The sequence below is a fragment of the Panulirus ornatus genome, chromosome 4, assembly GCF_036320965.1.
Source record: "Panulirus ornatus isolate Po-2019 chromosome 4, ASM3632096v1, whole genome shotgun sequence".
NCBI classification, from domain to species: Eukaryota; Metazoa; Arthropoda; class Malacostraca; order Decapoda; family Palinuridae; genus Panulirus; species Panulirus ornatus.
Genome location: NC_092227.1, coordinates 85,241,421 through 85,267,416, shown reverse-complemented (window position 1 = coordinate 85,267,416; position 25,996 = coordinate 85,241,421). Strand labels below are relative to the sequence as shown.

At 42.3% G+C, this 25,996-nt stretch overlaps 1 protein-coding gene across 1 annotated transcript in view; it reads right to left on the bottom strand.

Moving 5' to 3' along the window:
* Window positions 1-429: 429 nt before the first annotated feature.
* LOC139746109 (facilitated trehalose transporter Tret1-like) overlaps window positions 430-25,996 on the bottom strand; it is a 39,463-nt gene continuing 13,896 nt past the window's right edge. The window contains exons 2-4 of the mRNA XM_071656955.1: window positions 10,831-10,966; window positions 9,476-9,675; window positions 430-3,731 (exon numbers count right to left, since the gene is read on the bottom strand). Coding sequence (XP_071513056.1) covers window positions 2,706-3,731; window positions 9,476-9,675; window positions 10,831-10,966 — 1,362 coding nt within the window. The 3' untranslated portion in view covers window positions 430-2,705. The remainder of the gene's footprint in view (window positions 3,732-9,475; window positions 9,676-10,830; window positions 10,967-25,996) is intronic.

The following is a 25,996-nucleotide window of genomic DNA, read 5'->3' as shown; positions in this document are numbered from 1 at the left end:
CAATTTTGTCATCTGCATTCTGAACACCAATCATCTCTGCATCACATTGTTTTAACATACCACAAGATCCCTCATGTCTTAGACACAACCTCCACACTGAAGATGCTGAACCTTTACTTCACACATGTTGTGCACCAAAAATGAAATCACAAAATCACCACACTTCTTGACCTAGGGTCTCACTTGGTTCATGTTACTAGTTGGGAGTTCCCACAGAAGGGGATCCTAGATCAAGAGGGTAATGTTACAATATTTCAGATGAAGGTGCTATACGAACAACTGAGGATTGGCTACAATGGAAGTGTTTTGTGTATGAAGGAAGTGTGGGGAAAATTGCAGTGAAAAGTAAGAAGCATTTTTATGGGCGTGTAGAAGTCCATTTTTCACTTTAACCCTCTAAACATGGGTTGAGGGTGTGTTTGATGGATTGCAGAGGCTTTTTCACCCCATTAAATTCCAGCTATATTGGCTGAAAATCCTGGTCTAAGTCCCATCTCAACAGTGATTGAATTGCATAACAGACATGCCTATGGGGAAACCCATGCTGGAATCAATGTTTGCAAGGGAAGTATTAGCAACATCATTGATGAAAACTTCTTCAGATACTCTTGTCTCTACCTCAGCCATCACATTAGCTGCGAAGTGTGTACACTCAATCCTCAAGGCTAATGATATTGTCAATGTGATCAACTAGGACTTTAATCTACTGAAACATCTTTAATATACACAAGTGGTATTAACCACAAGCCTTAGATGGACAGACAGACATACAAACAGAAAGAAAGTTGGAGAAAGAAAAACAGATAGATAAATATAGATAGATTGAAGCAGTAAGAAGTTTGTATCAAGGGTGTAAGGCATGTATACGAGTAAGAAGAGAGGAAAGTGAATGATTCAAAGTGAAGGATGGTCTGTGGTAGGGATGTGTGATGTCACCATGGCTGTTTAATTTGTTTATGAATGGGATGTTGAAGTGGGTAAATGCATGGGTCTTGGACAGAACGGCAAGTATACAGTCTGCAGGGGTTGTGGAAGCTTGGGAAGTGAATCAGTTGTTGTTTGCTGACAACACAATGCTGTTGGTAGATTTGAATGAGAAACTGCAGAAGATGGTGACTGAGTTTGGGAGGGTATGAGAAAGGATGTTAAATGTGAATAAAACCAATGTTATTAGGTTTAGCAGGGTAGAAGGACAGGTTAGTTTGGGTGTATTTGAATGAAGAAAATTTGGAGAAAGTGAAACGTTTTAGATATCTGAGAGAGGATGTGATGGCAAATAGAACCACGAAAGGGGAAGTAAGTCACATGGTTGGTAAGTGGGAGAAGGTTCTGGGACCATTGAAAAACATGTGGCAAGTGAGGTCATTATCTAAGTGGGCAAAAATGGGTATATTTGAAGGTATTGTAGTCCCAGCAATGTTATATGGATGCAAGGGCTGACAATGAGGACATGCAAAGAAGGGTAATTGTGTTGGAAATTAAATTTTTGAAAATATGTGGTGTCAGGTGGTTTGATTAATAAAAGATTAAGAATGATAAGTGGTAATAAAAGATGCATGGTTGAGAAAGCTGAAGAGGGTGTGCTGAAATGTTTGGAGATACAGAGCGAATGAGTAAGGAATGGTTAACAAATAAATGTGTTGGAAGTGAAGGGAATGCTTAGAGGGGGAGACCAAACTGGAGATGGCAGGATGGAGTGAAAAAATTTGAAGTGAACAGGGCCTGAGCATGCAAGAGGGCGAAAGGCATGCATGTGATACAATGAAATGGAACAGTGAGGTATACAGATGTTGATGTTCTGTCAGTGGACTGAAGCTGAGCATGTAAAGTGGTTGGAATGAACCATGGAATGGTTCGTGTGGCCTGATTGTGGATAAGAAGTTATGTTTTTTGTGCATTACATAAGAAAGGTAGAGAATGGATGTGAATGAATGTAGCCTTTCTTTCTGATCTTGATATTACCTCGCTAACTTGGGAAATTGCAATCAAGTATGAAAAATAAGAAAAAGGTATATAGATGGATAGACTATCATGGTGGTCAAAGGTGGTGAAATCCTGGCAAAGATATTGTATTTCAGGGAGTAAAGTAGTTTTTAAGCTCGTCTGACTAAGTGATCTCTAATCCTCTAAAGATCTGGTTTAGAGATAGTTTTTCAAATCTCCTAGCTAACATTCGTACAACTTTCCCTTTTCTATATTCATGCTTCAACAAGTATTGTTCAAATCAGATATTTATTTTCATATTTCTGAAATTTATGATAAACTTTTTCAAAAGTAATGCATGTATTTTGAAAAATGAAATGTCCTGCTGGAATCTAGAGAAGTCAAAATTATAAGGTACTGACAATGACCTGTGTGATCAACTTTGGTAATCTGCTGTTAAACAACAATAGGAACATTTTACCTCATAATTTCACTGTATTGCATAAACTTCATAGTTTGGTAAGCCCAAAGCATAAAAGTTATAAGTATTTTCCAGTTGGAGTGAAAGCAAATAACAACTTTACTACTACATGAGCCACACCAGTAGTCTTCCAAATTTAGCATTAATTTGAATCTATAAACATTTCTGACATTACTATTCATTAGATACAATAAAAAATGAAATACAGAATATATGCACATGTCATTACTATTCATTAGATACAACATATACATATGACTCATGTGTAGAGTGATAAGAGTTCTATACTTGATTCTTTGTCTTATATCTTTTTCCAGTAAGACTCTACCTTTTCGAGGGAGAGTCCACGAGTTTCTGGAATGCAAACGAGAATCAGTATCATATAGAGAAGACTGGCTACACTGTAACTCCAAAACACCCCATGCATACCAATCTGGTCCTTTGTAGCATCAAACACTTTCGAAATAATGAAAGCAGAGAATAAGAAACACACATTAGAAAGGCTGAGTCCCAGAGAACGAACGGCACCGGGCAAGATCTCTAAAGCCACAATCCACGTTGTGGGTCCCAATGCCCCAGCATACCCGACTATATAAATACCCAACCCACATAATGGCAGCCACTCTAACCGGGATAAGTCTTGACCCTGAGACTGCAAGAAGAAGAATGTGCCAAGTGCTACCAGAGAAAGGGTGATTAGAATATTCCCAGCCAACAACGTCGGTTTGCGTGGTGCATTATGCAGGAGAGTGCTGGCGAAGACATTGCATATTAGTCTTAACAACCCTATCACTACTGAACTCCAAATGGGGCTTAAGCCCACCCCAGCTTGCTGAAAAATAAATACAATATACATCCCTAAAGTCATCCCGCCGCATAATTCTTTGAGAATCAATATCGTTGAGGAAAGAATAATTGGTATTAAATTGAACTTCTTCCCACACAGCTGAAGTGACTTGTAGAGTGTTGTATTGTCTTCTTGTGTGTTGGAGTTCCGCACAACTTGTAGTTCCTCTGTCATTTCTTCCACTGAGTTCCGTACAAGCGTCAGGCTTTTTATGGCCGCCTCGTCCCTCCCCTTTCTTGCAAGCCACATGGGAGACTCTGGAGACAACAGGGCACCACAGAAGCCAGGCACTAATGTACATACAGGGAGAAGCCAAGCTTGCGTGTACCAACGCAGGTAGGCCCCCGATAAGTAGCAGAATATATATGCAAGAGACGCCCAGACATCCGTTATGGCGATGAAGGTTCCGCGTAGATGGCGGTCACACACTTCGTATGTGTACACTATTACCAGCATAAGGAACAGTGATCCAATTCCTCCCTAAAAATAAATGAAATTATTCAAGTTTTTTTCTTTCAGTACAAACATGTAACAGACTAGACAAATTATTTGCATCAAAAGCATAAATCTTACATGGAACATCATTTACATCACATACAGTTAAAAAAAATCTTGAACAGCTTTATTTTCATTATATACTTAATAGAGATTTTAGTGTCATCTGTTTCCAAATAATTATTCCAGATCTATATTGCCTTCATAGTTTAGTTCTATTTTTTCGTGATTAAGTTATTTCTTATGAGAAGAGATCAACCATAATTTTTTTTTTTGCAAGAGCGATATGGTAGCTGAAATGATCAAGCAAGCAACACATACATTGAAAAAAATTAAAAGTACTTTCGATCGGCTTTTACTCAAATAACTATAGGTAGAACATCAGTTATGCTCTGAATAACAAAATTAGGTTTATTTCAAAATTTCCTAACAGAACATATAATGATTCGAAACTCGTCACAAATTAATGGACAGATACAATAACATGCATAAATCATTTAACAGGCATCTCCCACTGCAATAGAGTATATGGTTTATGGTATCATATGTACACTGAATATAAAGAAATAGAGGAAGAATGTTGGTGAATGTGATGAGAGGGGCAGCAGGTGGGATTTCTGATCACTTGTTGATGTCCATATAACGTTGTTGGAACCACTATTACTTCAAATACCCATTTCTGCTCTTCGAGATAACGTTTCGCCTTCCATACATTCTTCAATGGTCCCAGAGCCTTCGCCCCCTTCCCCACCCTGTGACTCACTTCCGCTTCCATGGTTCCATCCACTGCTAAATCCACTCCTAGATATCTAAAACACTTAACTTCCTCCAGTTTTTCTCTATCCAAACTTACCTCCCAATTAACTTGTCCCTCAACCCTACTGAACCTAATTACCTTGCTCTTATTCACATTCACTCTCAGCTTTCTGTTTTCACACACTTTATCAAACTCAGTCACCAACTTCTGCAGTTTCTCACCCGAATCAGCCACCAGCGCTTCTATCATCAGCGAACAACAACTGACACTTCCCTAACCTTCTCATCCACAACAGACTGCATACTTGCCCTTCTCTCCAAAACTCTTGCATTTACCTCCCTAACAGCCCCATCCATAAACAAATTAAACAACCATGGAGACATCACGCACCCCTGCCGCAAACCGACATTGACTGGGAACCAATCAGTTTCCTCTCTTCCTACTCGTACACGTTTTACATCCTCGATAAAAACTTTTCAGTTTCTAGCAAATTACCTCCCACACCATATACTCTTTATATATATATATATATATATATATATATATATATATATATATATATATATATATATTTATATATATATATATATATATATATATATTTTTTTTTTTTTCTTTTTTTTTTTTATACTTTGTCGCTGTCTCCCGCGTTTGCGAGGTAGCGCAAGGAAACATATATGGTGAATTTCATGCGATGTAATGTAATACACTATACAGGGCCAGGGTTCTTCAAAGTATTTGTCGCGACCCAGCGGGTCGCCACATCGTGAAAGATACATAGATAATAAGTGAAATGCATTAACAGTAATGATGCTACTACTACTGCTACTACTACTACTATTACTACTACTACTACTAATAATAATAATAAAAATGATAATAATAATCATAAACATCATAGTAGTAGTCCAAAAATAGTCATAATATACGAGAGAGAGAGAGAGAGAGAGAGAGAGAGAGAGAGAGAGAGAGAGAGAGAGAGAGAGAGAGAGAGAGAGAGAGAGAGAGAGCTTTGACGGAATGGATCGATTTCTAATAAGTCAAGTGGTTGCTCGGTCAAGTATGTAATGTGCAGCACCTGATCAATGCACACAAGCAGAGAGGCGTGTGTGGGAAAGGCCTCATCCTCATCAGCCTCCCTCCTCCTCTGAGCTGCCTACCAAGAAGAATGTTGTTGTGTACAAGGCGGTACTGCCATGGATTTCTGAAGTATTATTTTATTAGGTGTGAACAAAAAAAAAAAGGAAAACCAGTCACAGTGTGTGATTTGCAGTGAAGTTTTTGCAAATGAAAGTTTGAAACCATTAAAATGAAAGACATCATGAGACAAAGCTGCTGACCTCGCTGGGAAACCACTCGAGTAGGAGAAAAAAAAAAAAAGAAGCAAATGAAGATGTCAGTGAAAGTTCTCAGTAAAGCAATCATTACTCTTAAAGACAAAGCACAACGGCACATTGCATAGTTTCCTATCGCATTGCAAAAGAGAAAGTACCATCATATACGCACGTACGGTGAGAAACTTATTTTACAATCCGATGCTGTGGATGTATTGTGTGAGGTTTTTGATGAGAGAAGTCGACAGACCAGATCAAATGTGTCCATCGTGAAACACACTTGTCACGGCGTAAAAGTGATGATGCGGAAAATTTAGAATTTCAGCTGGAGAATTTGCTGTTCAGCTCGACGAAATTACTGATATATCTAAGTGTGCAATACTCTCGGTTTATGTGAGATAGGTATGGAAAGATGACTTCTTGGAAGATTTGCTCTGTTACTTAACCTTACCTACACACATCAGGATCACAGATATACAGTGTTGAATGACTGTGTAGTTGGAAAACACAAATTGAACTGGACAAAAATATCAGCGGCAGATTAAATGATATTACCTGAAACATTGCTTCATTCACCGTAAAGTGCTGGCTGCCAAAGAGGTGTTCTGAATGAGGCGGTGAAAATTATCATCATAATCAAAGGAAGTTCACTTAACAGACGGTTGTTTGAAATGTTGTGCCTGGAGATGGCAGCTGATCATTCAAACTGTTATATCATACAGAAATTCGGTGGCTTTTCCGTAGCAGAATTTAACAAGGGTTTACGACCTAAGGATGGAGATTCGTATATTCCTTCTGGAGAAAAAAATCCAGCATGGTATACTTGTTTCATAGTTAGCAGACAGTTTCTCAAAGCTAAATGAACTTAATCTGAAGCTGCAAGGGAAAGAAAACGACTATATTTCGACAGTTAGGAAGAAGAGACATTTAAAAAAAATCATTAATACTGTGGCATGCTAGGCTTGTCGTTGATCGCCCTGTTTACTACAAGTTCCCAACACTTCTGCAGCATAGTGAAGAAAACAGCATCGGTGAAGAAAATCTGAAGAAAATTGAATGCGATATACAGCTACACCTTCATTCTTTGTAGGCGAGTTTTGAACATCACTATAGAAAAGTTAAAGATATGACAGAAAAGCACAGGGTTTTTAAAAGACCACTTACGCAACTGAAAGACCAGAGGCTGTTGCAGACAAACCTAACAACTGATCAAGAAAATGACCTTCCTCATCTAAACCCTGACAAAGATAAAAACAAAGAAAGACATCGACTTAATCCTACTGCCGTAACACGTGTGGTATTATTCACCTGCAGGCTAAGCTGGGACCTTCCAAGCTAAGCACGTAACCCCAAACTATTTTTGTCTGTTGTAATTTATACGATAGTAGTTCTAAATATTTTGTAATACTATTTTTTCTATAAATAAAATTTACAGTAGCATACTTTCAACATACGCAATTATTTTGAATCCATATATGTATGGAGGTAAGTTTGAATAGAGAAAAACTGGAGGAAGTAAAGTGTTTTAGATATCTGGGAGTGGATCTGGCAGCGGATGGAACCATGGAAGCGGAAGTGAATCATAGGGTGGGGGAGGGGGCGAAAGTCCTGGGAGCCTTGAAGAATGTGTGGAAGTCGAGAACATTATCTCTGAAAGCAAAAATGGCTATGTTTGAAGGAATAGTGGTTCAAACAATGTTGTATGGTTGCGAGGCGTGGGCTATGGATAGAGTTGTGCGCAGGAGGGTGGATGTGCTGGAAATGAGATGTTTGAGGACAATATGTGGTATGAGGTGGTTTGATCGAGTAAGTAATGTAAGGGTAAGAGAGATGTGTGGAAATAAAAAGAGTGTGGTTGAGAGAGCAGAAGAGGGTGTTTTGAAATGGTTTGGGCACATGGAGAGAATGAGTGAGGAAAGATTGACCAAGAGGATATATGTGTCGGAGGTGGAGGGAACGAGGAGAAGAGGGAGACCAAATTGGAGGTGGAAAGATGGAGTGAAAAAGATTTTGTGTGATCGGGGCCTGAACATGCAGGAGGGTGAAAGGAGGGCAAGGAATAGAGTGAATTGGATCGATGTGGTATACCGGGGTTGACGTGCTGTCAGTGGATTGAATCGGGGCATGTGAAGCGTCTGGGGTAAACCATGGAAAGCTGTGTAGGTATGTATATTTGCGTGTGTGGACGTATGTATATACATGTGTATGGGGCGGGGTTGGGCCATTTCTTTCGTCTGTTTCCTTGCGCTACCTCGCAAACGCGGGAGACAGCGGCAAAAAAAAAAAAAAGTTCTAAATATTTTGTAATACTATTTTTTCTATAAATAAAATTTACAGTAGCATACTTTCAACATACGCAATTATATTTAATCCATATATGTATGCATGTATGTATGTATGTATATGAATGTATGTATGTATGTCTGTATGCGTTGGTTAAACGTTTTCATGCCGGAGGGAGAAAGGTACAACAGACGTGCAAACAGGGTCGTGGAGATAAGACATAAGAGCGAACTGGGTCGCGATGAAAAATGTTTGAACACTGAATTAGTATAGGCAACGTAGACTGTCACGTAAACATTTCTGGTGGGATGGATTAAAATCGCGATATCAAAATACATTATGCATCTAGTGGTGATCAGCTGAACATACGTGACGTGTAAAGTTACGTGTTAGCTGAATCACAGTAGTACAGACATACATTCGGTATCATGATCGTAAACATTAAGTGATGAACAGTACCACGCTGGTCGACTTAGAGTAATATGGTAGTTGACATAGGCATAATTAAGGAAAAATGAAGCGATCTGCTTGCTTAGCTGGGCACTTGTTCATGGGTCAACAATAGCACTGGCAAAAGTAGGTACAGGACCATCTTCGCAACCGTGTACGAGGAGGACTGGTTGGTCCAAGGCGATTGCGATGACACGTCAGTCAGTGGAGGTTTGAGATGGGAGGAGGCCTTGATTATGAGGCGACATGAGGAGGACTGTGCTGATATGTGTGTTTCATGCTGTGTACATCAGGTAACTGCACCTCTGACCATCTAAAACGCTCTAGAACATTCGACTGAGTCGCTGGTTCAGTAATCCAGTGTTATAATGTCTAGGCGACCGCAGCCACGACACTAAATCCACAAGCTTCTTGAGAGACTGGTGAAGTTGTCTACTGAACATGGCTGCAGATGTTAGGCATTAAACTGTCTACTTTACCAGTTACAGTTGTTTTCCTCTAAGTACACATTCTTGGGAGCGATCCATTATTCATCCTCATGTGCCTCAAAAGCACACGGTGTATCCCAAATTCTAGACGCAACTTCGGGAATAAACCGCAACACACACACACACACAAACATACACACACACACACACACACACACACACACACACACACACACACACACATACACACGATATGTATCTTTCTCGTTATCTCTCGACTGAGTACCTTACCCATACTGAAGCCTATGTATGGGTAAGCCATCTTAAAGCAAGGGACATGATGTGGGGAGCATATTTGGTGATGGGTTCTCCTACGATGGGTGATACCATACCTGAGGTCCGAACTGACGAGAGAGAGAGAGAGAGAGAGAGAGAGAGAGAGAGAGAGAGAGAGAGAGAGAGAGAGAGAGAGCGTACCTGCAGAACCCTACTGACGAGGAGCAGTATCTCTGCCGCCCCTGCGGCCTGTATCGCCTCCAAGGACGCCGCAGCCATCATCGCTGTAGACGCACACAGAGGCGGGGACAGCACCAGCAGCAGCTTTCTTGGCCCGAAACGCTCACACAGCATCCCCACCACCGCTGACCCGGGAATGCCCAGGAATAACGGCAAGGAGGCTGAGGGAACAGAGGATGTTTACAGTAATATTATGGTGGCTGGAGAATAGATGGTGGGTTACAGTATGGTGACTAGGGGAACAGAATGAAGGCTACAGCAAAAGTCTGGTGGCAGGGGAATACACTACGGGCCACAGCAAGAGTCTAGTGGCTGGGGAACAGATGATGGGTTACAGCAGGTGGCTGGGGAACAGATGATGGGTTACAGCAGGTGGCTGGGGAACAGATGATGGGTTACAGCAGGTGGCTGAGGAACAGATGATGGGTTACAGCAGGTGGCTGGGGAACAGATGATGGGTTACAGCAGGTGGCTGGGAACAGATGATGGGTTACAGCAGGTGGCTGAGGAACAGATGATGGGTTACAGCAGGTGGCTGAGGAACAGATGATGGGTTACAGCAGGTGGCTGGGGAACAGATGATGGGTTACAGCAGGTGGCTGGGGAACAGATGATGGGTTACAGCAGGTGGCTGAGGAACAGATGATGGGTTACAGCAGGTGGCTGAGGAACAGATGATGGGTTACAGTAGGTGGCTGCGGAAAAGATGATGGGTTACAGCAGGTGGCTGGGAATAGATGATGGGTTACAGCAGATGGCTGGGGAACAGATGATGGGTTACAGGAGGTGGCTGAGGAACAGATGATGGGTTATAGCAAGTAGGCGAGGAACAGATGATGGGTTACAGCAGGTGGCTGGGCAACAGATGATGGGTTATAGCAGGTAGGCGAGGAACAGATGATGGGTTACAGCAGGTGGCTGGGGAACAGGTGATGGGTTACAGCAGGTGGCTGGGGAACAGACGAATGGCTGCAGAGATATTATGAAAGATGGAAAAAGACTATGGGCTAAAGCAAAAGTATGGTGGTTGCAGAATAGATGCAGGCTTAAAGCAAGACTATGTTGCATGGGAACACAATGGGCCACTGCAAAATTATGTTCTTTAGGAAACAGATCGTGGGTTTACAATAAGTGTATGATGGCTTGGGGGAGCAGACTATGGGCTACAGTAACACCATGTTGGCTAGGGAACAGACGATAGGTCACAGCAAAGAGCGAGATGACTGAGGAACAGATGATGGATTATAGTAAGGGTATGGTAGGCAGATGGGGGAACAGACAGGAATGGTATATGTAAGAGAAAGGTAATTACTGACCGAACCAGCTGGCCTCCTCCTTGGCCAAGTTGACTGTTGATCCAGGTTCCTCCATCTGTGGTAGGGCAACAGCGGCGAATACCCAGGTGATGACCATGGCCATAAGCATCATCCCAGCTGACGAAGCGGCAACCGCCTGGGGAAGTCAACACTGCATGTACTGACGTAAATTACAGCTGGTCCTGGGATCAACACTATCTAGTACTGTCTCATCACAGCAGGTTCATGGTTCAAGGCGAGGTAGCGCGCGGAAACAGACGAAGAATTGTCCATCCGCTCATATACACATATATTTACATAAACGCCCATACACGCACATACACATATACATATCAACATATACACATAAATACACATAAATGTATTTATGTGTGGAAGTCGAGAACATTATCTCGGAAAGCAAAAATGGGTATGTTTGAAGGAATAGTGGTTCCAACAATGCTATATGGTTGCGAGGCATGGGCTATAGATAGAGTTGTGCGGAGGAGGGTGGATGTGTTGGAAATGAGATGTTTGAGGACAATATGTGGTGCGAGTTGGTTTGATCGAGTAAGTAAGGAAAGGGTAAGAGAGATGTGTGGTAATAAAAAGAGTGTGGTTGAGAGAGTAGAAGAGGGTGTTTTGAAATGGTTTGGTCACATGAGAGAATGAGTGAGGAAAGATTGACCAAGAGGATATATGTGTCAGAGGTGGAGGGTACGAGGAGAAATGGGAGACCAAATTGGAGGTGGAAGTCTGGAGTGAAAAAGATTTTGAGCGATCGGGGCCTGAACACGCAGGAGGGTGAAAGGCGTGCAAGGAATAGAGTGAATTGGAAGGATATGGTATACCGGGGTCGATGGGCTGTCAATGGATTGAACCAGGGCATGTGAAACGTCTGGGGTAAACCATGGAAAGTTTTGTGGGGTCTGGATGTGGAAAGGGAGCTGTTGTTTCGGTGAATTATACAGGACAGCTAGAGACTGAGTGTGAACGAATGTGGCCTTTGTTGTCTTTTCCTAGCGCTACCTCGCGCGCATGCGGGGGGGAAAGGGTTGTCATTTCATGTGTGGCGGGGTGGCTACGGGAATGAATAAAGGCAGCAAGTATGAATCATGTACATGTGTATATATGTGTATGTCTGTTTATGCATATGCATGTATACGTTGAAATGTATAGGTATGTATATGTGCGTGTGTGGACGTGTATGTATATGCATGTGTATGTGGGTGGGTTGGGCTATTCTTTCGTCTGTTTCCATGCGCTACCTCGCTAACGCGGGAGACAGCGACAAAGCATAATAGAAATGAATATATATATATATATATATATATATATATATATATATATATATATATATATATATATATATATATATATATACTGGAGAAAAACTGGAGGAAGTAAAGTGTTTTAGATATCTGGGAGTGGATCTGGCAGCGGATGGAACCATGGAAGCGGAGGTGAATCATAGGGTGGGGGAGGGGGCGAAAATCCTGGGAGCCTTGAAGAATGTGTGGAAGTCGAGAACATTATCTGGGAAAGCAAAAATGGCTATGTTTGAAGGAATAGTGGTTCCAACAATCTTGTATGGTTGCGAGGCGTGGGCTATGGATAGAGTTGTGCGCAGGAGGGTGGATGTGCTGGAAATGAGATGTTTGAGGACAATATGTGGTGTGAGGTGGTTTGATCGAGTAAGTAATGTAAGGGTAAGAGAGATGTGTGGAAATAAAAAGAGCGTGGTTGAGAGAGCAGAAGAGGGTGTTTTGAAATGGTTTGGGCACATAGAGAGAATGAGTGAGGAAAGATTGACCAAGAGGATATATGTGTCGGAGGTGGAGGGAATGAGGAGAAGTGGGAGACCAAATTGGAGGTGGAAAGATGGAGTGAAAAAGATTTTGAGTGATCGGGGCCTGAACATGCAGGAGGGTGAAAGGCGGGCAAGGAACAGAGTGAATTGGATCGATGTGGTATACCGGGGTCGACGTGCTGTCAATGGATTGAATCAGGGCATGTGAAGCGTCTGGGGTAAGCCATGGAAAGTTCTGTGGGGCCTGGATGTGGAAAGGGAGCTGTGGTTTCGGGCATTATTGCATGACAGCTAGAGACTGAGTGTGAACGAATGGGGCCTTTGTTGTCTTTCCTAGCGCTACCTCGCATACATGAGGGGGGAGGGGGATGTTATTCTATGTGTGGCGAGGTGGCGATGGGAATGAATAAAGGTAGAGTGTGAATTGTGTGCATGTGCATATATGTATGTGTCTGTGTGTGTATATATATGTGTACATTGAGATGTATGGGTATGTATATTTGCGTGTGTGGACGTGTATGTATATACATGTGTATGGGGGTGGGTTGGGCCATTTCTTTCGTCTGTTTCCTTGCGCTACCTCGCAAACGTGGGAGACAGCGACAAAGCAAAATAAATAAATAAATAAATAAATAAATATATATATATATATATATATATATATATATATATATATATATATATATATATATATATATATATATATATATATGGTCGATCTAGTATATGCATAAAACCACGGGAAAATGAAACATGGTAAGTTCCCAAGTGCACTTTCGTGTAATGATCACATCGTCAGGGGCGATACAAGAATGAGATAGACGTAGAACAGTCAGTTGATATACAAGGAAGAGACATAAGTAGCTGAGACGCCATTGGTAAACAAGCGTTACCGGATGGTGGGTGTTCGGGTCGGTGTACTTGGGCCAAACAACATGCCTGTTATAAAATTTCATTTTATTTTGTGGACAAGAAAGGGAACTGCTTTAAAATTTTGTTTACATTAAAGCTATTCACTTTGTACAGTCCTTCACTACTATAAATGTTAGAATTCCTTGTGTATTTACTAACAAAATATTCAATTATATTTCTCGTGGCAAAGGAGTGGCAGTTAGTCACTGATTTGGCTTTAGTCACCACAACGGTTATGATCCTTAACATGAGGAGGTAAAGCAAATGCTAGACCATGCGCATCACTGTGACTTGCTGCAATATATATATAGAGAGGTGGGTGATTATTGGTGCATATGCACCTGGGCATGAGAAGAAAGATCATGAGAGGCAAGTGTTTTGGGAGCAGCTAAATGAGTGTGTTAGCGGTTTTGATGCACGAGACCGGGTTATAGTGATGGGTGATTTGAATGCAAAGGTGAGTAATGTGGCAGTTGAGGGAATAATTGGTATGCATGGGGTGTTCAGTGTTGTAAATGGAAATGGTGAAGAGCTTGTAGATTTATGTGCTGAAAAAGGACTGATGATTGGGAATACCTGGTTTAAAAAGCGAGATATACATAAGTATACTTATGTAAGTAGGAGAGATGGCCAGAGAGCGTTATTGGATTACGTGTTAATTGACAGGCGTGCGAAAGAGAGACTTTTGGATGTCAATGTGCTGAGAGGTGCAACTGGAGGGATGTCTGATCATTATCTTGTGGAGGCTAAGGTGAAGATTAGTATGGGTTTTCAGAAAAGAAGAGTGAATGTTGGGGTGAAGAAGGTGGTGAGAGTAAGTGAGCTTGGGAAGGAGACCTGTGTGAAGAAGTATCAGGAGAGACTGTGTACAGAATGGAAAAAGGTGAGAACAATGGAAGTAAGGGGAGTGGGGGAGGAATGGGATGTATTTAGGGAATCAGTGATGGATTGCGCAAAAGATGCTTGTGGCATGAGAAGAGTGGGAGGTGGGCTGTTTAGAAAGGGTAGTGAGTGGTGGGATGAAGAAGTAAGAGTATTAGTGAAAGAGAAGAGAGAGGCATTTGGACGATTTTTGCAGGGAAAAAATGCAATTGAGTGGGAGAAGTATAAAAGAAAGAGACAGGAGGTCAAGAGAAAGGTGCAAGAGGTGAAAAAAAAGGGCAAATGAGAGTTGGGGTGAGAGACTATCAGTAAATTTTAGGGAGAATAAAAAGATGTTCTGGAAGGAGGTAAATAGGGTGCGTAAGACAAGGGAGCAAATGGGAACTTCAGTGAAGGGCGTAAATGGGGAGGTGATAACAAGTAGTGGTGATGTGAGAAGGAGATGGAATGAGTATTTTGAAGGTTTGTTGAATGTGTCTGATGACAGAGTAGCAGATATAGGGTGTTTGGGTCGAGGTGGTGTGCAAAGTGAGAGGGTTAGGGAAAATGATTTGGTAAACAGAGAAGAGGTAGTAAAAGCTTTGCGGAAGATGAAAGCCGGCAAGGCAGCAGGTTTGGATGGTATTGCAGTGGAATTTATTAAAAAAGGGGGTGACTGTATTGTTGACTGGTTGGTAAGGTTATTTAATGTATGTATGACTCATGGTGAGGTGCCTGAGGATTGGCGGAATGCGTGCATAGTGCCACTGTACAAAGGCAAAGGGGATAAGAGTGAGTGCTCAAATTACAGAGGTATAAGTTTGTTGAGTATTCCTGGTAAATTATATGGGAGGGTATTGATTGAAAGGGTGAAGGCATGTACAGAGCATCAGATTGGGGAAGAGCAGTGTGGTTTCAGAAGTGGTAGAGGATGTGTGGATCAGGTGTTTGCTTTGAAGAATGTATGTGAGAAATACTTAGAAAAGCAAATGGATTTGTATGTAGCATTTATGGATCTGGAGAAGGCATATGATAGAGTTGATAGAGATGCTCTGTGGAAGGTATTAAGAATATATGGTGTGGGAGGCAAGTTGTTAGAAGCAGTGAAAAGTTTTTATCGAGGATGTAAGGCATGTGTACGTGTAGGAAGAGAGGAAAGTGATTGGTTCTCAGTGAATGTAGGTTTGCGGCAGGGGTGTGTGATGTCTCCATGGTTGTTTAATTTGTTTATGGATGGGGTTGTTAGGGAGGTAAATGCAAGAGTCTTGGAAAGAGGGGCAAGTATGAAGTCTGTTGGGGATGAGAGAGCTTGGGAAGTGAGTCAGTTGTTGTTCGCTGATGATACAGCGCTGGTGGCGGATTCATGTGAGAAACTGCAGAAGCTGGTGACGGAGTTTGGTAAAGTGTGTGGAAGAAGAAAGTTAAGAGTAAATGTGAATAAGAGCAAGGTTATTAGGTACAGTAGGGTTGAGGGTCAAGTCAATTGGGAGGTGAGTTTGAATGGTGAAAAACTGGAGGAAGTGAAGTGTTTTAGATATCTGGGAGTGGATCTGTCAGCGGATGGAACCATGGAAGCGGAAGTGGATCATAGGGTGGGGGAGGGGGCGAAAATTTGGGGAGCCTTGAAAAATGTGTGGAAGTCGAGAACATTATCCCGGAAAGCAAAAATGGGTATGTTTGAAGGAATAGTAGTTCCAACAATGTTGTATGGTTGCGAGGCGTGGGCTATGGATAGAGTTGTGCGCAGGAGGATGGATGTGCTGGAAATGAGATGTTTGAGGACAATGTGTGGTGTGAGGTGGTTTGATCGAGTAAGTAACGTAAGGGTAAGAGAGATGTGTGGAAATAAAAAGAGCGTGGTTGAGAGAGCAGAAGAGGGTGTTTTAAAATGGTTTGGGCACATGGAGAGAATGAGTGAGGAAAGATTGACCAAGAGGATATATGTGTCGGAGGTGGAGGGAACGAGGAGAAGAGGGAGACCAAATTGGAGGTGGAAAGATGGAGTGAAAAAGATTTTGTGTGATCGGGGCCTGAACATGCAGGAGGGTGAAAGGAGGCAAGGAATAGAGTGAATTGGAGCGATGTGGTATACAGGGGTTGACGTGCTGTCAGTGGATTGAATCAAGGCATGTGAAGCGTCCGGGGTAAACCATGGAAAGCTGTGTAGGTATGTATATTTGTGTGTGTGGACGTGTGTATGTACATGTGTATGGGGGGGTTGGGGAATTTCTTTCGTCTGTTTCCTTGCGCTACCTCGCAAACGCGGGAGACAGCGACAAAGTATAAAAAAAAAAAAAAAATATATATATATATATATATATATATATATATATATATATATATATATATATATATATATATATTTTTTTTTTTTTTTTTCTTTTTTTTTTTCTTTTTTTTTATACTTTGTCGCTGTCTCCCGCGTTTGCGAGGTAGCGCAAGGAAACAGACGAAAGAAAAGGCCCCCCCCCCCCCCATACACATGTATATACATACGTCCACACACGCAAATATACATACCTACACAGCTTTCCATGGTTTACCCCAGACGCTTCACATGCCTTGATTCAATCCACTGACAGCACATCAACCCCGGTATACCACATCGCTCCAATTCACTCTATTCCTTGCCCTCCTTTCACCCTCCTGCATGTTCAGGCCCCGATCACACAAAATCTTTTTCACTCCATCTTTCCACCTCCAATTTGGTCTCCCTCTTCTCCTTGCTCCCTCCACCTCCGACACATATATCCTCTTGGTCAATCTTTCCTTGATTGGCTATGGGACTAAGAGCAATTCTGATTGTTTGGAGGGTCGTAAAGTCCGTCGCACATTCTGCGTAGTTCATACTCCTTGGTCCTCTTGTTTACGACAGCAGCGAAGACACACGGTAGCTGATTGACAAGGATCCAGGTGCTCAAGGACAAATGGCCATCTGGCTTCAAAACATGATTACACCGCCATACACAAGGACACACACACGTTATATACACAAACATGTGGGCTCACGCACACACGCGGGGAGTGCTCATCCTCCTCGAAGGCTCAGACTGGGGAGTCTAAATGTGTGTGGATGTAACCAAGATGAGAAAAAAGGAGAGATAGGTAATATGTTTAATGAAAGAAACTTGGATGTTTTGGCTCTGAATGAAACAAAGCTCAAAGGTAAAGGAGAAGAGTGGTTTGGGAATGTCTTGGGAGTAAAGTCAGGGGTTAGTGAGAGGACAAGAGCAAGGGAAGAAGTAGCACTACTCCTGAAACATGAGTTGTGGGAGTATGTGATAGAGTGTAAGAAAGTAAATTCTAGATTGATATGGGTAAAACTGAAAGTTGATGGAGAGAGATGGGTGATTATTGGTGCATATGCACCTGGGCATGAGAAGAAAGATCATGAGAGGCAAGTGTTTTGGGAGCAGCTGAATGAGTGTGTTACTGGTTTTGATGCACAAGACCGGGTTATAGTGATGGGTGATTTGAATGCAAAGGTGAGTAATGTGGAAGTTGAGGGAATAACTGGTATACATGAGGCGTTCAGTGTTGTAAATGGAAATGGTGAAGAGCTTGTAGATTTATGTGCTGCAAAAGGACTGGTGATTGGGAATACCTGGTTTAAAAAGCGAAATATACATAAGTATACGTATGTAAGTAGAAGAGATGGCCAAAGAGCGTTATTTGATTACGTGATGATTGATAGGCGCGCGAAAGAGAGACTTTTGGATGTTAATGTGCTGAGAGGTGCAACTGGAGGGATGTCTGATCATTATCTTGTGGAGGCGAAGGTGAAGATTTGTAGGGGTTTTCAGAAAAGAAGAGAGAATGTTGGGGTGAAGAGAGTGGTGAGAGTAAGTGAGCTTGGGAAGGAGACTTGTGTGAGGAAGTACCAGGAGGGACTGAGTACAGAATGGAAAAAGGTGAGAACAAATGAGGTAAGGGGAGTGGGGAAGGAATGGGATGTATTTAGGGAAGCAGTGATGGCTTGCGCAAAAGATGCTTGTGGCATGAGAAGCGTGGGAGGTGGGTTGATTAGAAAGGGTAGAGAGTGGTGGGATGAAGAAGTAAGATTATTAGTGAAAGAGAAGAGAGAGGCATTTGGACGATTTTTGAAGAGAAAAAATGCAACTGAGTGGGAGATATATAAAAGAAAGAGGCAGGAGGTCAAGAGAAAGGTGCAAGAGGTGAAAAAGAGGGCAGATGAGAGTTGGGGTGAGAGAGTATCATTAAATTTTAGGGAGAATAAAAAGATGTTTTGGAAGGAGGTAAATAAAGTGCGTAAGACAATGGAGCAAATGAGAACTTCAGTGAAGGGGGCTAATGGGGAGGTGATAACAAGTAGTGGTGATGTGAGAAGGAGATGTTGAATGTGTTTGATGATAGAGTGGCAGATATAGGGTGTTTTGGTCGAGGTGGTGTGCAAAGTGAGAGGGTTAGGGAAAATTATTTGGTAAACAGGGAAGAGGTAGTAAAAGCTTTGCGGAAGATGAAAGCCGGCAAGGCAGCAGGTTTGGATAGTATTGCAGTGGAATTTATTAAAAAAGGGGGTGACTGCATTGTTGACTGGTTGGTAAGGTTATTTGATGTATGTATGATTCAAGGTGAGGTGCCTGAGGATTGCTGGAACGCTTGCATAGTGCCATTGTACAAAGGCAAAAGGGATAAGAGTGAGTGCTCAAATTACAGAGGTATAAGTTTGTTGAGTATCCCTGGTATATTATATGGAAGGGTATTGATTGAGAGGGTGAAGGCATGTACAGAGCATCAGATTGGGGAAGAGCAGTGTGGTTTCAGAAGTGGTAGAGGATGTGTAGATCAGGTGTTTGCTTTGGAGAATGTATGTGAGAAATACCTAGAAAAACAAATGGATTTGTATGTAGCATTTATGGATCTGGAGAAGGCATATGATAGAGTTGATAGAGATGCTCTGTGGAAGGTATTAAGAATATACGGTGTGGGAGGCAAGTTGTTAGAAGCAGTGAAAAGTTTTTATCGAGGATGTAAGGCATGTGTACGTGTAGGAAGAGAGGAAAGTGATTGGTTCTCAGTGAATGTAGGTTTGCGGCTGGGGTGTGTTATGTCTCCATGGTTGTTTAATTTGTTTATGGATGGGGTTGTTAGGGAGGTGAATGCAAGAGTTATGGAAAGTGGGGCAAGCATGAAGTCTGTTGTGGATGATAGAGCTTGGGAAGTGAGTCAGCTGCTGTTCGCTGATGATACAGCGCTGGTGGCTGATTCATGTGAGAAACTGCAGAAGCTGGTGACTGAGTTTGGTAAAGTGTGTGAAAGAAGAAAGTTAAGAGTAAATGTGAATAAGAGCAAGGTTATTAGGTACAGTACGGTTGATGGTCAAGTCAATTGGGAGGTAAGCTTGAATGGAGAAAAACTGGAGGAAGTAAAGTGTTTTAGATATCTAGGAGTGGATCTGGCAGCGGATGGAACCATGGAAGCGGAGGTGATTCATAGGGTGGGGAAGGGGGCGAAAATTCTGGGAGCCTTGAAGAATGTTTGGAAGTCGAGAACATTATCTCGGAAAGCAAAAATGGGCATGTTTGAAGGAATAGTGGTCCCAACAATGTTGTATGGCTGCGAGGCGTGGGCTATGGATAGAGTTGTGCGCAGGAGGGTGGATGTGCTGGCAATGAGATATTTGAGGACAATGTGTGGTGTGAGGTGGTTTGATCGAGTAAGTAACGTAAGGGTAAGAGAGATGTGTGGAAATAAAAAGAGTGTGGTTGAGAGAGCAGGAGAGGGTGTTTTGAAATGATTTGGTCACATGGAGAGAATGAGTGAGGAAAGATTGACCAAGAGGATATATGTGTCAGAGGTGGAGGGAACGAGGAGAAGTGGGAGACCAAATTGGAGGTGGAAAGATGGAGTGAAAAAGATTTTGAGTGATCGGGGCCTGAACATGCAGGAGGGTGAAAGGCGGGCAAGGAATAGAGTGAATTGGATCGATGTGGTATACCGGGGTCGACGTGCTGTCCATGGATTGAATCAGGGCATGTGAAGCGTCTGGGGTAAGCCATGGAAAGTTCTGTGGGGCCTGGATGTGGAAAGGGAGCTGTGGTTTCGGGCATTATTGCATGACAGCTAGAGACTGAGTGTGAACGAATGGGGCCTTTTTAGTCTTTCCTAGCGCTACCTCGCACACATGAGGGGGGAGGGGGATGTTATTCCATGTGTGGCGAGGTGGCGATGGAATGAATAAAGGTAAAGTGTGAATTGTGTGCATGTGTATATATGTATGTGTCTGTGTGTGTATATATATGTGTACATTGAGATGTATGGGTATGTATATTTACGTGTGTGGACGTGTATGTATATACATGTGTATGGGGGTGGGTTGGGCCATTTCTTTCGTCTGTTTCCTTGCGCTACCTCGCAAACGTGGGAGACAGCGACAAAGCAAAATGAATAAATAAATAAATATATATATATATATATATATATATATATATATATATATATATATATATATATATATATATATATATATATATATATATATGGTCGATCTAGTATATGCATAAAACCATGGGAAAATGAAACATGGTAAGTTCCCAAGTGCACTTTCGTGTAATGATCACATCGTCAGGGGCGATACAAGAATGAGATAGACGTAGAACAGTCAGTTGATATACAAGGAAGAGACATACGTAGCTGAGACGCCATTGGTAAACAAGCGTTACCGGATGGTGGGTGTTCGGGTCGGTGTACTTGGGCCAAACAACATGCCTGTTATATAATTTCATTTTATTTTGTGGACAAGAAAGGGAACTGCTTTAAAATTTTGTTTACATTAAAGCTATTCACTTTGTACAGTCCTTCACTACTATAAATGTTAGAATTCCTTGTGTATTTACTAACAAAATATTCAATTATATTTCTCGTGGCAAAGGAGTGGCAGTTAGTCACTGATTTGGCTTTAGTCACCACAACGGTTATGATCCTTAACATGAGGAGGTAAAGCAAATGCTAGACCATGCGCATCACTGTGACTTGCTGCAATATATATATAGAGAGGTGGGTGATTATTGGTGCATATGCACCTGGGCATGAGAAGAAAGATCATGAGAGGCAAGTGTTTTGGGAGCAGCTAAATGAGTGTGTTAGCGGTTTTGATGCACGAGACCGGGTTATAGTGATGGGTGATTTGAATGCAAAGGTGAGTAATGTGGCAGTTGAGGGAATAATTGGTATGCATGGGGTGTTCAGTGTTGTAAATGGAAATGGTGAAGAGCTTGTAGATTTATGTGCTGAAAAAGGACTGATGATTGGGAATACCTGGTTTAAAAAGCGAGATATACATAAGTATACTTATGTAAGTAGGAGAGATGGCCAGAGAGCGTTATTGGATTACGTGTTAATTGACAGGCGTGCGAAAGAGAGACTTTTGGATGTCAGTGTGCTGAGAGGTGCAACTGGAGGGATGTCTGATCATTATCTTGTGGAGGCTAAGGTGAAGATTAGTATGGGTTTTCAGAAAAGAAGAGTGAATGTTGGGGTGAAGAAGGTGGTGAGAGTAAGTGAGCTTGGGAAGGAGACCTGTGTGAAGAAGTATCAGGAGAGACTGTGTACAGAATGGAAAAAGGTGAGAACAATGGAAGTAAGGGGAGTGGGGGAGGAATGGGATGTATTTAGGGAATCAGTGATGGATTGCGCAAAAGATGCTTGTGGCATGAGAAGAGTGGGAGGTGGGCTGTTTAGAAAGGGTAGTGAGTGGTGGGATGAAGAAGTAAGAGTATTAGTGAAAGAGAAGGGAGAGGCATTTGGACGATTTTTGCAGGGAAAAAATGCAATTGAGTGGGAGAAGTATAAAAGAAAGAGACAGGAGGTCAAGAGAAAGGTGCAAGAGGTGAAAAAAAGGGCAAATGAGAGTTGGGGTGAGAGACTATCAGTAAATTTTAGGGAGAATAAAAAGATGTTCTGGAAGGAGGTAAATAGGGTGCGTAAGACAAGGGAGCAAATGGGAACTTCAGTGAAGGGCGTAAATGGGGAGGTGATAACAAGTAGTGGTGATGTGAGAAGGAGATGGAATGAGTATTTTGAAGGTTTGTTGAATGTGTCTGATGACAGAGTAGCAGATATAGGGTGTTTGGGTCGAGGTGGTGTGCAAAGTGAGAGGGTTAGGGAAAATGATTTGGTAAACAGAGAAGAGGTAGTAAAAGCTTTGCGGAAGATGAAAGCCGGCAAGGCAGCAGGTTTGGATGGTATTGCAGTGGAATTTATTAAAAAAGGGGGTGACTGTATTGTTGACTGGTTGGTAAGGTTATTTAATGTATGTATGACTCATGGTGAGGTGCCTGAGGATTGGCGGAATGCGTGCATAGTGCCACTGTACAAAGGCAAAGGGGATAAGAGTGAGTGCTCAAATTACAGAGGTATAAGTTTGTTGAGTATTCCTGGTAAATTATATGGGAGGGTATTGATTGAAAGGGTGAAGGCATGTACAGAGCATCAGATTGGGGAAGAGCAGTGTGGTTTCAGAAGTGGTAGAGGATGTGTGGATCAGGTGTTTGCTTTGAAGAATGTATGTGAGAAATACTTAGAAAAGCAAATGGATTTGTATGTAGCATTTATGGATCTGGAGAAGGCATATGATAGAGTTGATAGAGATGCTCTGTGGAAGGTATTAAGAATATATGGTGTGGGAGGCAAGTTGTTAGAAGCAGTGAAAAGTTTTTATCGAGGATGTAAGGCATGTGTACGTGTAGGAAGAGAGGAAAGTGATTGGTTCTCAGTGAATGTAGGTTTGCGGCAGGGGTGTGTGATGTCTCCATGGTTGTTTAATTTGTTTATGGATGGGGTTGTTAGGGAGGTAAATGCAAGAGTCTTGGAAAGAGGGGCAAGTATGAAGTCTGTTGGGGATGAGAGAGCTTGGGAAGTGAGTCAGTTGTTGTTCGCTGATGATACAGCGCTGGTGGCGGATTCATGTGAGAAACTGCAGAAGCTGGTGACGGAGTTTGGTAAAGTGTGTGGAAGAAGAAAGTTAAGAGTAAATGTGAATAAGAGCAAGGTTATTAGGTACAGTAGGGTTGAGGGTCAAGTCAATTGGGAGGTGAGTTTGAATGGTGAAAAACTGGAGGAAGTGAAGTGTTTTAGATATCTGGGAGTGGATCTGTCAGCGGATGGAACCATGGAAGCGGAAGTGGATCATAGGGTGGGGGAGGGGGCGAAAATTTGGGGAGCCTTGAAAAATGTGTGGAAGTCGAGAACATTATCCCGGAAAGCAAAAATGGGTATGTTTGAAGGAATAGTAGTTCCAACAATGTTGTATGGTTGCGAGGCGTGGGCTATGGATAGAGTTGTGCGCAGGAGGATGGATGTGCTGGAAATGAGATGTTTGAGGACAATGTGTGGTGTGAGGTGGTTTGATCGAGTAAGTAACGTAAGGGTAAGAGAGATGTGTGGAAATAAAAAGAGCGTGGTTGAGAGAGCAGAAGAGGGTGTTTTAAAATGGTTTGGGCACATGGAGAGAATGAGTGAGGAAAGATTGACCAAGAGGATATATGTGTCGGAGGTGGAGGGAACGAGGAGAAGAGGGAGACCAAATTGGAGGTGGAAAGATGGAGTGAAAAAGATTTTGTGTGATCGGGGCCTGAACATGCAGGAGGGTGAAAGGAGGGCAAGGAATAGAGTGAATTGGAGCGATGTGGTATACAGGGGTTGACGTGCTGTCAGTGGATTGAATCAAGGCATGTGAAGCGTCCGGGGTAAACCATGGAAAGCTGTGTAGGTATGTATATTTGTGTGTGTGGACGTGTGTATGTACATGTGTATGGGGGGGTTGGGGAATTTCTTTCGTCTGTTTCCTTGCGCTACCTCGCAAACGCGGGAGACAGCGACAAAGTATAAAAAAAAAAAATATATATATATATATATATATATATATATATATAGATATATATATATATATTTTTTTTTTTTTTTTTTCTTTTTTTTTTTTTTTTTTTTTATACTTTGTCGCTGTCTCCCGCGTTTGCGAGGTAGCGCAAGGAAACAGACGAAAGAAAAGGCCCCCCCCCCCATACACATGTATATACATACGTCCACACACGCAAATATACATACCTACACAGCTTTCCATGGTTTACCCCAGACGCTTCACATGCCTTGATTCAATCCACTGACAGCACATCAACCCCGGTATACCACATCGCTCCAATTCACTCTATTCCTTGCCCTCCTTTCACCCTCCTGCATGTTCAGGCCCCGATCACACAAAATCTTTTTCACTCCATCTTTCCACCTCCAATTTGGTCTCCCTCTTCTCCTTGCTCCCTCCACCTCCGACACATATATCCTCTTGGTCAATCTTTCCTTGATTGGCTATGGGACTAAGAGCAATTCTGATTGTTTGGAGGGTCGTAAAGTCCGTCGCACATTCTGCGTAGTTCACACTCCTTGGTCCTCTTGTTTACGACAGCAGCGAAGACACACGGTAGCTGATTGACAAGGATCCAGGTGCTCAAGGACAAATGGCCATCTGGCTTCAAAACATGATTACACCGCCATACACAAGGACACACACACGTTATATACACAAACATGTGGGCTCACGCACACACGCGGGGAGTGCTCATCCTCCTCGAAGGCTCAGACTGGGGAGTCTAAATGTGTGTGGATGTAACCAAGATGAGAAAAAAGGAGAGATAGGTAATATGTTTAATGAAAGAAACTTGGATGTTTTGGCTCTGAATGAAACAAAGCTCAAAGGTAAAGGAGAAGAGTGGTTTGGGAATGTCTTGGGAGTAAAGTCAGGGGTTAGTGAGAGGACAAGAGCAAGGGAAGAAGTAGCACTACTCCTGAAACATGAGTTGTGGGAGTATGTGATAGAGTGTAAGAAAGTAAATTCTAGATTGATATGGGTAAAACTGAAAGTTGATGGAGAGAGATGGGTGATTATTGGTGCATATGCACCTGGGCATGAGAAGAAAGATCATGAGAGGCAAGTGTTTTGGGAGCAGCTGAATGAGTGTGTTACTGGTTTTGATGCACAAGACCGGGTTATAGTGATGGGTGATTTGAATGCAAAGGTGAGTAATGTGGAAGTTGAGGGAATAACTGGTATACATGAGGCGTTCAGTGTTGTAAATGGAAATGGTGAAGAGCTTGTAGATTTATGTGCTGCAAAAGGACTGGTGATTGGGAATACCTGGTTTAAAAAGCGAGATATACATAAGTATACGTATGTAAGTAGAAGAGATGGCCAAAGAGCGTTATTTGATTACGTGATGATTGATAGGCGCGCGAAAGAGAGACTTTTGGATGTTAATGTGCTGAGAGGTGCAACTGGAGGGATGTCTGATCATTATCTTGTGGAGGCGAAGGTGAAGATTTGTAGGGGTTTTCAGAAAAGAAGAGAGAATGTTGGGGTGAAGAGAGTGGTGAGAGTAAGTGAGCTTGGGAAGGAGACTTGTGTGAGGAAGTACCAGGAGGGACTGAGTACAGAATGGAAAAAGGTGAGAACAAATGAGGTAAGGGGAGTGGGGAAGGAATGGGATGTATTTAGGGAAGCAGTGATGGCTTGCGCAAAAGATGCTTGTGGCATGAGAAGCGTGGGAGGTGGGTTGATTAGAAAGGGTAGAGAGTGGTGGGATGAAGAAGTAA